Here is a 15539-nt window from a genome sequence, read left to right on the forward strand (position 1 = left end):
GTAATCGCTGCCAGAGGTGCTTCAACAAAGTACTGAGTAAAGGGTCTGAATACTTTTGAATACTAATATTTCAGTTTTTATTTTTCATACATTTGCAAACATTTCTAAAAACCTGTTTTTGCTTTGTCATTATGGGGTATTGTGTGTAGATTGATGAGGAGAAAAAACTATTTAATTAATTTTAGAATAGGGCTGTAACATAACAAAATGTGGAAAAAGTCAAGGGGTCTGAACACTATTCCGAATGCACTGTACATGCAGTCCTCATCATGGGCAATGCTGAGACTAAGTTTTATGGGAGCAGAGACATGGTATTCCCCTTTGGCTAGTCTGCTGGAATTCTGTCTCGGCATGAAAATATCCCACAGTCAGTCGATGTTCCCATCTGGCTTTTGCAGCGGGTGAGGGTAGGGTACTGTCAAACCTGTTGCATTGTTTGAGGTAAAACATATCTGCCTTACCAAACAAGCACGTTCTTTAAGAGCACATTCCTTGCTTGTGGATACCACAATACATGGATTCATTTTGAGTTGTTATAATCTGTGATGTGTTAGTTATCCTATCACCAATTAAATAAATGTAGGCTATTTGATTATGTAAAACATGTCACGTCCCTTGCTTAGCGAGTACCACTTCCCCCTGATTCAGCTCATACCAAGGTTCGAACTCAGGACCTCTGCCTCGAAAACACACGTGACTTCCCTCCTGAAGTGTCTTACCAAGTCGTACTAGCTAGCTATCAAGCAGCGCATGTGGGGACACTTCAGGCTGAGGAATCAGTTTCACAGATCTCCATCTGCTACATTTACATTTAGTAGAATTTGATTCTGTTTTCTGAAAATAATTGTCTTGCTGATGTTGATTTAACAGAAGAGTAGAACTCTACATGATATTGGCTGCAACAACTTTTAAAAGTGATTATGTCTTGTAATGTAGGATATGGGAATGTATTGATTTTATACTGGTGTTTATACAGTAGCTTGACTGTCCTTTGTTCTAATCTGTCTGTGTCACTGTCCAGGCTGGTGTAAAGGGGAAACTTGGCAGGCTACTGGGGGTTTTTGAGGTAAGCCTCACAAATTGTCAATCATCATGTCATAGCACACTGTAGCATAGCACTGTATATTACATATCATGCAACACATGTCAAAACATTTCTCTCATTACAACATTATTATTAAGCCCTACTTCCTCATACCTTAGACCAGTGATATTCAAAGTCATGGTTGCGACCCCACGTGGGAACTGCAGTGGGGTTGCCACATAAAAAATTATATTTGGGGAACAAACAATTAAGAGTACAGATTTAGTAAATGTATTTTATTGAGTAAATGTATTTATTGGTTACTTTTGATAAGAAAGACAAATTAAATGAATGCAAGGTTATTTGTTGATGTAAATTAAAATTGACTGGGGTGGGGTCGGTTTCAGCTGGGACCCCAAAAAATGGGGTCTCAGCTGAAAATACCACACAACACACCACAACATTTTTAAGCCCTGCATGCAATACAGAAACACTGTGTAAAGGGTTTATTATGATATGAAGCTGTCTGTCTGTTTGTCTGTCCCTGTAGCACAACCAGGACAGGAAACACAGGACATACGTCTATGTCCTGACTGTGACAGAGACCTTGGAGGACTGGGAGGATTCTGTCAACATCGGTAGGCTTCCACTGTACATGAAGACATCTGGTTAGGGAATTTCTACTGTACATAAAGACATCTGGTTAGGGAACTTTAACTGTACATGAAGACATCTGGTTAGGGAACTTCTACTGTACATGAAGACATCTGGTTAGGGAACTTCTACTGTACATGAAGACATCTGGTTAGGGAACTTCTACTGTACATGAAGACATCTGGTGAGGGAACTTCTACTGTACATGAAGACATCTGGTGAGGGAACTTCTACTGTACATGAAGACATCTGGTGAGGGAACTTCTACTGTACATGAAGACATCTGGCGAGGGAACTTCTACTGTACATGAAGACATCTGGCGAGGGAACTTCTACTGTACATGAAGACATCTGGTTAGGGTACCTCTACTGTACATGAAGACATCTGGTTAGGGTACCTCTACTGTACATGAAGACATCTGGTTAGGGTACCTCTACTGTACATGAAGACATCTGGTTAGGGAACTTCTACTGTACATGAAGACATCTGGTTAGGGTACCTCTACTGTACATGAAGACATCTGGTTAGGGTACCTCTACTGTACATGGAGACATCTGGTTAGGGTACCTCTACTGTACATGGAGACATCTGGTTAGGGTACCTCTACTGTACACGGAGACATCTGGTTGGGAAACTTCTACTGTACACGGAGACATCTGGTTGGGAAACTTCTACTGTACACGGAGACATCTGGTTGGGAAACTTCTACTGTACACGGAGACATCTGGTTGGGAAACTTCTACTGTACACGAAGACATCTGGTTAGGGAACTTCTACTGTACATGAAGACATCTGGTTAGGGAACTTCTACTGTACATGAAGACATCTGGTTAGGGAACTTCTACTGTACATGAAGACATCTGGTTAGGGAACTTCTACTGTACATGAAGACATCTGGTTAGGGAACTTCTACTGTACATGAAGACATCTGGTTAGGGAACTTCCACTGTACATGAAGACATCTGGTTAGGGAACACTATTTTCCCACATCTCTTTAGACCTTTATGCACGTCTTTTGTCTAAGCATTGGTGGGAAACTGGGAACTTCTGAGAAATTTAGACAAACAACCTTTTCTTACTACACCTACGCAACTACGTCTCTCTCACACCCCGGGCCCCTTTCACTCTCAGAGTCTGTGATGTTGACATCAAAACATTGGAACACACAAACACATTTGTGCCTCATAAAACAAAAAGGTTTTGATCTCCTAAGCAGTCAGGGCTGTGAAATGAGGTTTGAGGACTGTTGGTTTGACTCCTGGGTACTTAACAAAAATCATCAGATGATATTTTCTAATTCCATTCATAGAGAGTGTATCAAAGTCAGGTTCATGTAAGATTCCCTTTGAAGATAATTTGTATCATGAAAAGACAAGCACGAATACTGCTTGGAGTTTGTAAGTTCAAGTGGCTCTTTGGGGGGTTCATGCATCGTATTCATGTTGTATCAAAAAATGAATTCTTTAGATAAGTAAAATTATAATGCATTTGTGTAATTTGTCCAATGTTATTAATAGGGGAAAGAAGTGTAACACTTTTATATTACGACTGTACAGTGCTTTCAGGCGGTGAATCTGACTATTGTTCTAAGTCAATATACAGGTCAGGATATCTGTTTGTCAAAGATCAGTGTCTCAATGCCTCATTGACAGTTGACCCTCGCAAGGCCGGTAGTCCATCATGGACCAGACTTCTTGGGAGCAAATATTTCACAGTGTCATCACTATTCTTTTTCATTTCAAGCTGCTGAATCATGAATTTGATACATTTATTTTACGAGCTTTTTGCATAGGTCACATGTACATCACTGTTCTCTCCTGGGTGGATCTGTGGAACATCAAAGTGGAGCAGATGAGCCATGTTCCTAAAATGGCTACTGTACATACCAAATGATGTATGTGTCTTGGTTATCTTTTAATGTATTAAAAACAATTATCAGTGCCAAATAATCAGTGATTTTGTATCTACTGACTGTACTATTGACTGATGTTTCAGTCAATCAAAAGTCTAAATTGTAAATCTCAGCATTGAAAGGAGTTAAAATGAACCTCTTAAGTGTAAAGTCCCCATATTTAGGGACCCTATTAGATGTTTTAATTCAATTCAGTCTGGTATGAGAACGGTAGCCCTATCTGCAAAAGCAGGGTGTCTACGGAAATCTGAGTATCTTGGCTATTTATCTGTGCCTTAAAATATTTGGTGTGATTTATTACCATATATGGGCATATGCATGTATAAGGGCAGGCTGAGCAGATTACCTCATTTCAAGATCCCGAGGTGTTCGTGCTGATTGTATGGAGATTGTAACAGCTGGTTAATGGCGTCCCTTGAGAAGGCAAGAACAAGATGTATGGCAGGAGAAGTGCAGTATTATCATAAGGAGACATATATACTTCAAATACGGAAGAGGAATGGAGGGGAAAAGAGAGGCAGAGGAGGTCTAAGAGAGGGGGAGGAAGAGGTTGCGATTGAGTCTGTTAGAAATGATGGAAAAAAGCTGAGATGGTTTGTTAGAGAATAATGCTAGAAAGTGTAAGCAGAGTGAGCTGAAGACAGGAGGAGAAATAGAAGTGAATGAGGTCGAAGTATCGGAGGTTGTAGTTGTCGTGAAGTTCTCTGAGCCTTATGCTTGCACCGAGAGTCAGGATAAAGATGAGTCTGTGACAGTAGGAGTGAAGTTTTTTGGAACAAGTGGACCCTTGCCTTTTGGCTGATCCATTTGTGGTTTCAGGGTGGGTGAAAACCGAGTTGGGTGCTGTGGAATCGGTGAGGGTAACCAGAAGTGGTCTTGTGATAATTGTTTGTGTTTCTGCTGGTCAGAGGGAACAGGCGCTCTGCGTTAAATGACTGGGGGCAAGACGTGAATTGTTTTGCTCTCAAGAAAAGGGTGCCATTGAAAGAAGTGATTTCTGGGGTAGCAGTAAAAGTTGACCAACTGAAGGGGAAGATTTCCGATGTTTGTGATGCTTGTTGTTTTGTGCGACGCAGACAGGGTAGCGTGAATGGTGAAACAGAAGAGTCATTGTCTGGTTCTTTTTGTTTTAATGTTGAGTCTTTGTGTACGAACTTATGGGCATGTTGTAGCAGTGTGTAGGAGGGAGGATCCTAGGTGCCAGCAGTATGTAGGAAGGAGGTTCCTAGGTGGTAGCAGTGTGTAGGAGGGAGGTTCCTAGGTGGTAGCAGTGTGTAGGAGGGAGGTTCCTAGGTGGTAGCAGTGTGTAGGAGGGAGGTTCCTAGGTGGTAGCAGTGTGTAGGAGGGAGGTTCCTAGGTGGTAGCAGTGTGTAGGAGGGAGGTTCCTAGGTGGCAGCAGTGTGTAGGAGGGAGGTTCCTAGGTGTGAAAAGTGTGCAGAAGGGCATGAGAAAAAGGAATGTGTAGCATTGGGGAAAGTAGTGGTCTGTGTTAATTGTAGAGGTGCCTATAGGGCTGGGGATCAGAAATGTCCCATGTGAGAGATGCAGGTTGAGGGTTCCAGGGTTAGAGTAATGCAGAAGTTGTCATATGCTGAGACAGTAGAGGAAGATGGGTCAAGGGGGAGGTATCCTGAGAGGAGTGGTGCGTGTAGTAAATCTGTACCAGTACAGGGGGATCGGCCAACAAGTGATACATGTTTCAGTAAGATTTCATTTTTGGCCTTTATAGCAATGGTTATCAACTGTACTGCAGGGATGGAACGTAAGTCACAGAAAATGGAGGTTGTGGTGGCAGATGCAGAGAGGTATTTGGGTGTGTGAGACTTGACATCAGAAGAGTTTAGGGATTGCAAATGTGTAATAGCCCTGGAATTATCTAATTTACAGACATATGCCACTTTGGAGAGGTTTAGAGACACTTGAAAACATCCCGCGACCACACCTGAACACTTACTAAAACGTCTGCCTATTTCTACTTGTTAGGTCTATCAATCCCTTTTTTTCTGATCTTGTTCACATGTTTTAGAAGCCATCTGAGAGTGTTTCCAGCTCTGGGCATCAGTAATCCATGTATAGCTTGTCAATAAAAGATTACTTTCAAAATAAAATGTTGTGTGTGCTTGATCTTGTATATTCTGAACTATGTAACTCCTATCTTCTGATTATTTCCTCAATCTCCCAGACGTTGTCTTTCCAAATATACCAAGTTTTGGCATGTCAGAATCATGTAATTACACATGAATAGCAGTTACTTTTGGGTATGTCTATTTAGGCGGAAATCTAAATTGTGCCATTAACATTTAAGAGGTTAAAATGACTCGTATAGAGGCTGACCCCGGTTTAGTTGGCAGGAGACAGCTTGTAAAAACTGAGAGAGGAACAAGCAGACAGACTGACAGATGGTCTCTGTTGTCATTTGAGATACTGATCGAAGGACACGTCCATGTATACAGTAATACGTCCCTAGCCACCTGAACTCTGACCTACTGGATATATTGACTGAAAAAATGCTGTCAGTTGTTTTCACACCATCATCACCTCTATGTCAAACACCTGTTGATCTTCAGTAATGTCAGCATATTGCTGGATGTCTAAATAAAATGCTTGTATTTGAAGAATGGTTTGGAAAAACAGTATTCAATGTCCACTTGTGTTTTGATCCACACTTTTCTTTATGCAAACTAAGTATCAAATTATGAGATGAAACTGGCCAAATTCTGTTTTGAATGAGTTACTTGTACATTTGTTTGTTTTAATATTTACATGAAGACATTTTCCATGTTCTGTAACTAAAATATGTGGTATCTGTGCAAATTAGTGTCAAGTAAATATTGTACGGTAGAAAACACCGAACTGTCTTAGCTAACTAGACACTTTCTACATGTTAAGACGTGGACTAGATCCCAGAAATGATCACCATAATTGGTTTAGGATGTGGTAGCAGGTGTTTAAAATGTAACATTTGACAAGGGACCCTGTAACTCAAAACGTGAACTATTTGTAGCCGGTCTGAAAAAAAGTGCTGATCTTTCGTTCCCTTCACCCATATAAATAGAGTTCAGGCCTGTTCACAAGGTGCATGCATGTTTACTGTGCACAGTTGTTTTCCAGTCCTCGTCACTACCCGCACTGTCTCCCCCTCCCTCCCTCTGTCCTCTCTTGCCTTTTACAAGTCCCATGACTGTGCCTGGCCAGGCTCTACATTTGTGGGCTTGTCTTACAAGTGGAGTACCTCAGTACCCCCCCCCCCTCCCCCATACACACCGCTACGCCCCCCCAGTACCTCCCCGATACACACCGCTACGTCCCCCCAGTACCACCCCCCCCCCATACACACCGCTACGTCCCCCCAGTACCTCCCCCATACACACCGCTACGTCCCCCCAGTACCACCCCCCCCCCATACACACCGCTACGTCCCCCCCCAGTACCCCCCTCCCCCTCCCCCATACACACCGCTACTTCCCCCAGTACACCCCCCCCCCCCCATACACACCGCTACGTCCCCCAGTACCTCCCCCATACACACCGCTACGTCCCCCCAGTACCACCCCCTCCCCCATACACACCGCTACGTCCCCCCAGTACCCCCCCCCATACACACCGCTACGTCCCCCCAGTACCCCCCTCCCCCTCCCCCATACACACCGCTACTTCCCCCCAGTACACCCCCCCCCCATACACACCGCTAACCCCCCAGTACCCCCCCCCCCCCCTCCCCCATACACACCGCTGTCCCCCCAGTAACCCATTTTAATGTCAGAGGGCACTTTTGAATGCCTTTTACAAAATACTTGAATGATAAAATATGGATAGCATTTGGAAGCCAGGAGAAAGTGGTTTTGAAGAGATGTATAAATAATGTTAACTGACAGTTAAACCAGACAATGTTTTTTTATGGGAAATCTTTATACTGAGGCTTAGGTGGGAAGCTTCATCAACACCACAGGATAAATTACAGAAATGTCCAGTTGTACTATGGGTAAAGTTCTCAACATTTAGTGGTGTTACATTTTTCATTATTACAGCGCTGGTTGGTGTGAAGGGGTGGGGAAAATGTGTAGCTGGTTACAGAGGTTTAGCCAGTGTTCATGTTGGTATGCTAATTGGGAAGTCCAACGAAAGCAGAAAAGTAATGACACTTTCTGAATGTCACATGCATCCGTTAAAGTAACAAAGACCCACTTTAAGGAAAGTTTTGATTAGATCCTAATACATTGTAATGTACATTCAGGCAGTCAGAAAAACAAACAGTAATCATTGTTGTCTTATTACAAAAACTGAGAATTGTTGAATACATCTGATGAGAATCAGTTTTTAGATCCTATTACTCTGTTAACCTGCTAAACTCTGAGTGGTTGTTTTGGACCCCGTACAGGGTCCGGCGATGACATTTGAAAGCTGCAGTCCTTTTTGGAAATTTAACTCAAATCTTACTGCTGGCAATGTCATAAGAATATCCATGTATACATCCTCCACATGCGTCATTGATCTAGCACATTGTTTACAATAGGAAAGGTGAATGGGAAAAGAAGTTTGAAGTTTCCTCACCTGTCTGTGTCTTATTAAAAAACAAAAAGCAAACTCCATAACTTGAAAGCCCTGATTGCTAAGGTAATTTTAAGATGTCAGGCTTGAAAATCCATTCAGCCATTTTGGCACAGTGACTCACGACCCCAACCAGACGCAACTGGTGGCCAAGAGATGTCATGTGATCTCCTATTGCTATCTAGTGGATGAACTGGGAGTCAGTCAGGGGATATATTTACATCAATAGATAGAGACTTGAGCACTCTCCTCGTATGCCTTCAGAATGTATTCACAACCCTTGACTATCCACATTTTGTTGTGCTAAAGCCTGAATATAAAAGGGATTCAATTGAGATGTTGCGTCACTGATCTAAACACAATGTGGAATTGTGTTTTTAGAAATGTTTACAAATGAAGAAATTATAAGCGGAAATGTCTTGAGTCAATAAGTATTCAACCCTTTTGTTATGGCAAGTCTAAGCTCAGGAGTAAAAATGTGCTTAAGTAATTTGTTAACGTTTGCTCACTCTGTGCAAATCCAATACAACACATCACTGAGTACCACTCTTCATATTTTCAAGCATGGTGGTGGCAGCATGATGTTATGGGTATGCTTGTCATCTTCAAGGACTAGGGAGTTTTTTTAGGAAGAAAATAAACAGAACAGAGCTAAGTACAGGCAAACTTGGTTCAATCTGCTTCCCAACTGACACTGGGAGACAAATTCACCTTTCAGCAGAACAATAACCTAAAACTCTAGGCGAAATATACACTAGAGTTGCTTACCAAGACTACCATGAGTGTTCCTGAGTGGCCAAGTTACAGTTTTGGCTTATATGGGCTGGATAAACTATGGCAAGACTTGAAAATGACTGTCTAGCAATGATCAACAACCAACTTGACAGAACTTGAATTTCTTTAAAAGAAAATTTGGCAAATATTGTCAAATCCAGATGTGCAAAGCTCTTAGACTGATCACTGGCAGATCACTGCCCAATGTGATTCGAACATGTATTGACTCGGGGTTGCATACTTATCTAAACAAGATATATTAGTATTTTATTTTCCATAAATAAAATGTCACATTTTGTGTAGATTGTTGACAGAAAATGACATACATTTTAATCCCACTTTCTAACACAACAAAATGTGTTTAAAGTTTAGGGGTGTGATTACTTTCTGAAGGCACTGATAATCATTCACGGAAAATTAAAGCATGGTACGTTGCACAAGCCCGGCGCTTTTAAAATGGCTGTGTCTTTATGGGTAAAATACCATTTAAATAACACCCCCCCACCCACCACCACCACCACACACACACACACAGAGCACTAAGCATGTATTTGTAGGTTGTTTTTTATACTGACATGTACTTTGAGGGTAGTATACAATAATGTGTCGTTTAGAAAGTGCCACTAGGGGGCGGCAGTTTAAGAGGTTAATACAGCCCTCTGACCTTTTCTCTCTGCTGTACCTCTTTCAGGTAGGAAACGGAAGTGGTTCAATATCGACGAGGCTATCCGGGTGCTGCAAAGCCACAAGCCTGTCCACGCAGAGTACCTGCGCCGACTCACAGCCACTTGTAATCCCACATGCAGCTCCACCTGTTGCGGCCCCACCAATGGCAACACCTGGGTGTTCCCCATGACGGACGACAATGCCCCTGACTACGTCAACTCCACCACAGGGGACAGATAGAGGACCTCCCTTGGTCAACAGATAGGACAGATAGGATAGCCGCCATCAGAGGAACCAGCATCATAAGAGGACCTAGCCTAGGTGCCAGTCGGTTTCTGCTGTCCTGCCAACTCCTTGTGGACTTGTCATGTTTGGCTTGACAATGACAGTAATGGAGTATGGCAAGAGCACAAACTGATCTGGGACCAAGCCAAGGAGGACCCAGGAGGACTCTAGAGTGGAAGTACCCAGAATAGACATTTGGCATGGATTCCTTTCTGTGTTGATTCTTAATTTGTATGCTATGAACTTTCTAAGTTAAAAGGAATTCATTATTTTATTAGGGGGCATGAAGAGTGTTAAAATGTGTCAAATGGATATTCAATAATTTTCTTTGTATATTGTTTTTATCAACTCATCAGACAAATAAGGATATATATTATTAATAAAAACTGGATCTTAAAGCTAATCTCTGTTAATGAGATCCATTAGTCATCAGCTTTCTATCATTAGAATGACGTCAACCTCTGAAAAGGTACTTTGTTTCAAGTTATTCTTACAAGTCCATCTTACATTTTGATTATATAAGGTCAAAGACTACAGTCTATGGTCAGAGTGCAGCACTTTGGTGAACTGCTTTCTGCTTGAAGTAGCTCTGCCAATAGAGGGTAGTGTTACCTCTGGAAAGGCTTATTTCCTTTATGTCAAAACCCCAAATGCAGCTGAGGATGGAAACCTTTGTCAGGGTGCCAGAACATAATTATTTAGTATTTATTAGGACCCCCACTTAGCTGCTGTTGAGGCAGTGGCTGCTCTTCCTGGGGTCCAAACAGGAAACAACTCAAATAAAATGCATAAAATAAAAAATAAAATCATATATACACAATACTTGTATTCACACCCTCTCACTTTTTACACTTTTTTTGTTACACCCTGAATTTAAAAAGAATACAATAAAGGGTTTTGTCACTGGCCTACACACAATACCGCATAATATCAAAGTGGAATTATTTTTACAAATTAATAAAAAATGTAAAGCTGAATTGTCTTTAGTTAATAAGTATTCAACCCCTTTGTTATGGCAATAAGTTCAGAAGTAAAAATGAGCTTAAGTCACATAGGTTGCATGGACTCTGTGTGCAATAATAGTGTTTAACATGATTTTTGAATGACTACCTCATCTCTGTACCCCACGCATGCAATTATCTGTAAGGTACCTAGGCTACCTGGTGCGGCAGGTCGGCTAGTGGTTAGAGCGTTGGACTATTAATTGAAAGGTTGCTAGATCAAATTCCCGAGCTGACAAGGTAAAAATCTGTCGTTCTACCCTTGAACAAGGCAGTTAACTCACTGTTCCTAGGCCGTCATTGAAAATAAGAATTTGATCTTAACTGACTTGCCTAGTTAAATAAAGGAAAAATAAAAAGCAGTGAATTTCAAACACAGATTCAACCACAAAGACCAGGGAGGTTTTCCAATGCCTCATAAATAAGGTCACCTATTGCTAGATGGGTAGAAAAAAACAGACATTGAATAGCCCTTTGAGCATGGTGAAGTTATTAATTACCCTTTTGATCAATGCACTCAGTCCCTACAAAGTTACAGGCACCCTTCCTAACTCAGTTGCCAGAGAGTAAGGAAACCGCTCATGGATTTCATCATGAGGCCAATAATGACTTTAAGCCTCTACAGAATAAAAATATTCCAAAACACGCAACAAGGCACTAAAGTAGTACTGCAAAGAAATGTGGCAAAGTGATCAAATTTGTCCTGAATACAAAGTGTTATGTTTGGGGCAAATCCAGTAAAATACATCACTGAGTACCACTCCATATTTTCAAGCAAAGTGGGGGCTGCATCATATTATGGTATGCTTGTAATCATTTAGGACTGGGGAGTTTTTCAGGATAAAAAATAAACGTAATGGAGCTAAGCACAGGCAAAATCCTACAGGAAAACCTGGTTCAATTATGGTTAAATGTTGCACAATCCAGAGACTTACCCAGAAAGACTAACAAACATAATCACTGCCAAAGGTACTTCAACAAAGTATTGACTCCTGGAAGTGAGTACTTGTCAATGAGGTATTTCTGTATTTAATTTTCAATATATTTGCAAATATTTCAATTTTTTTTCTATTACCATTATGGGGTATTGTGTGTAGATGGGTGAGAAAAGTATCAATTTAATCCATTTTGAATTCAGGCTGTAACACGTTTTTTTGGGGGAAGTAAGTCAAGGGGTTTGATTACTTTTTGAAAACAATGTAAATATACATAGCACTATATTTGCATTACAATTTAGTCATTTGGCAGATGCTCCCATCCAGAGCGACCCATAGCTAGTGCATTCATCTCTAGATAGCCAGGCGAGACAACCCCATAATTGCGTGGATGCTACCATCGATCCACGGCTTCTGGTTAGGAAAGGTTTTAGTCACAGTGGGTACGACATCTCCGATGCACTTGCTAATAAACTCACTCACCGAGTCAGCATATACATCAATGTTATTGTCTGAGGCTATCCGAAACATATCCCAGTCCACGTGATCGAAGCAATCTTGAAGCATGGAATCCGATTGGTCAGACCAGCATTTGATGGACCTGAGCATGGGCGTTTCCTGTTTTAGTTTCTGTCTATAGGCTGGGAGCAACAAAATGGAGTCATGGTCAGATTTGCCGAAGGTAGGGCGGGGGAGGGCTTTGTCAGCATCACGGAAGTTAGAGGAGCAATGATCCAGAATGCTACCAGCTCGTGTCGCGCATTTGATATCCTGATAGAATTTAGGAAGTCTTGTTCTCAGGTTACCTTTGTTAAAATCCCCAGCTACAATAAATGCAGCCTCAGGATGTATGGTTTCCAGTTTACATAGAGTCCAGTGAAGTTCTTTAACGGCCGATGAGGTATCTGCTTGGGGAGGGGGGGGACGGACGTGAGTTTCTGTATGTTGTTGTGATTACACCATGAGCCGTTAATCATAATCATACACCCCCGCCCTTCTTCTTACCAGAGAGATGTTTGTTTCTGTCGGCGCGATGCATGAAGAAACTGGGTGGCTGTACCGCCTCTGACAACATATCCCGAGTGAGCCATGTTTCCGTGAAACAGAGAATGTTACAATAACTGATGTTTCTCTGGAAGGCAACTTGTGCCCTAATTTCGAAAACCTTGTTATCTAGAGATTGGACATTGGCGAGTAATATGCTCGGAAGTGGTGGATGGTGTGCTCGCCTTCTGAGTCTGATCAGTAGGCCGCTCCGTCTGCCTCTCCTGCGGTGATCGCTTTGTTTTGGGTCGACCTCTGGGATAAGATCCCATGTCCAGGGTGGAGGTCCGAACAAAGGATCAGCTTCGGGAAAGACGTATTCCCGGTTGTAATGTTGGTAAGTTGACATCACTTCTTTATCCAATAGTTCTTCCTGGCTCTATGTAATAACACTTGAGATTTTCTGTGCTAACAATGTAAGAAATAATACATAAAAAACAAATAACTGCATAGTTTCCTAAAGACCTGAAGGGAGGTGACCATCTCTGTCGGCGCCATCTTGCACTGAAAGCGCGAACCACCGCTTTTTTTCATGACAAGGCGACTGGAAACATGGCCGAATACAAACAGTGCAGCTATTCCCTTCGTAAGGCAATCAAACAAGCAAAGCGTCAGTATAGAGACAAAGTAGAGTCGCAATTCAATGGCTCAAACACGAGACGTGTGTGGCAGGGTCTTCAGTCAATCACGGATTACAAAAATAAAACTTTTCTTGCTCCCAGACAAATTAAACAACTTCTTTACTTGCTTTGAGGACAATACAGTGCCACGGACACGGCCCGCTACCAAAGCCTGTGGGCTCTCCTTCTCCGTGGCCAAAGTGAGTAAAACATTTAAATGTGTTAACCCTTGCAAGGCTGTCCTGCCCAGACAGCATCCCTAGCCGCGTCCTCAGAGCATCGTCCATGACTGCGTGGCCATGCACGCCTCCAACTCAATCATCAGGTTTACAGACGACACAACCTCATGAGGGTGAAGAAATTTGGCTCGTCACCTAAAGCACTCACAAACTGTTACAAATGCACAACCGAGAGCATCCTGTCAGGCTGTATCACCGACAAACTGACTGTTGACTTCCCTACATTTCCTTGCAGCTGGCCAGGTCCTTCTATGCGTGCTCAGGCATGCGCAATCACTTAACATTAACAGGACAGAGAAACCAGACACATCCTCTTTGCTCACATGGAGCACTCTAAACCAAAGACAATAAAAAAAACTTGTAAATGATGGTTATGAAATAAACCAAAATGTGTTTCTCACAAGTGTAACAGGTTGTTGTGAATGAGAATGACTGTAGGCCTAATTAACCTATAAGATTCTAAGCCCCGTCTAATGGAGAATTGATCAAAATAAATAATCAAAGGGGAAACAATTCACACAATGAAACAATGAATGTGCAAGAACTGACTGAAGACTGCTGAGCCATTCTGGAAAGAGACTAGCCTATATCTTTGACAAACACACTCCCCTTCTTATCTCAACATTTTAAATTAAACTCAAGACACATTATCTTCACACATATTTTGATGCTTTTCACTGACATCCGCAAGTCAATAATCAGCTAGACCTATTGCCACTTGCGCTGCCCCAAATTGCGTACTTCCCAAAATAGGCATAGGCCAACAAGTTTGTGATTTGAAACAATCCACAGCTCTTTTTTTTGGAAGCTATTGATCCTCGATTCCTATGTGGCTAAGACATGCTTTATAGTGTATTTTGTATAGACAAGAATAATTATATAATTTTGGAAAATGTATTTCAATTTACTATTGGACCCACCATGATGCAATTTCTGTTCTATTGGTTCATACTATCTTTCATTGTCCAGAAGCCAAAGGCACAATCCTAGCCATATTAGCATCCCATCTTAGTTGTTGTATCTTTAGATTCCCCCTCTTTCTAAGTTTTTAATAGAGATTTTCTTCTCTGTCACATATGGAACCTCTCTCATCAGGTGCACTGTTTAGAATGGTGTTTTCCCTCGAATTGCGTTTTGGCAAATGTTTGAGAGTGACGTTTTATTAGCTGCTTCAGTAATAGGAGTTGCATGTTCTGTTAAGATTAATTACCATAATCTAAATGCGATTTCTATCATTCTGACCACTGTGGATGGACGCCCTAATGCATATGGGTCCGGTAAATTTCTGAAATTGCCTAAATTAAAATCTTTCGGGTCACGTTGTTTGGCATCACATTTTCCTAAATCAAACCCTGGTTGACTGACAATCTCAACCAGGTTGCAACTTGAAGCTTTTTCTTGAGTGGCTTGATGAAAGCCAACATTCAGGTCAACCAGAAAATATACCTCTCTGTTGATATCACATACATTATCAAGCATTTCACACATATTATCCATATACTGAATATAGCAACTTCCCACAAAAATAAGCTTTAGGTGAGTCAGGGGAATCGATTTTATGCTTCATACAGTTGAAGTCGGAAGTTTACATACACCTTAGCCAAATAAACTCAGTTTAGCCATTTAAACTCAGTTTTTCACAATTCCTGACATTTAATCCAAGTAAAAATTCCCTGTCTTAGTTCAGTTAGGATCACCACTTTATTTTAAGAATGTGAAATGTCAGAATAATAGTAGAGAGAATGATTTATTTCAGCTTTTATTTATTTCATCACATTCCCAGTGGGTCAGAGGCCTCCTTGTTACATACACTCAATTAGTATTTGGTAGCATTGC

The 15539-nt window shown here is 41.5% G+C and overlaps 1 protein-coding gene across 1 annotated transcript in view; it reads left to right on the forward strand.

Annotated features, from left to right (window-relative positions):
* The window catches only part of LOC135509194 (diphosphoinositol polyphosphate phosphohydrolase 3-beta-like), a 31683-nt gene extending 20955 nt beyond the window's left edge, over window positions 1-10728 (forward strand). The window contains exons 3-5 of the mRNA XM_064929641.1: window positions 1022-1066; window positions 1575-1662; window positions 9605-10728. Coding sequence (XP_064785713.1) covers window positions 1022-1066; window positions 1575-1662; window positions 9605-9819 — 348 coding nt within the window. The 3' untranslated portion in view covers window positions 9820-10728. The remainder of the gene's footprint in view (window positions 1-1021; window positions 1067-1574; window positions 1663-9604) is intronic.
* Window positions 10729-15539: the final 4811 nt, after the last annotated feature.

Source organism: Oncorhynchus masou, chromosome 22 (assembly GCF_036934945.1).
Source record: "Oncorhynchus masou masou isolate Uvic2021 chromosome 22, UVic_Omas_1.1, whole genome shotgun sequence".
Lineage (NCBI taxonomy): Eukaryota > Metazoa > Chordata > Actinopteri > Salmoniformes > Salmonidae > Oncorhynchus > Oncorhynchus masou.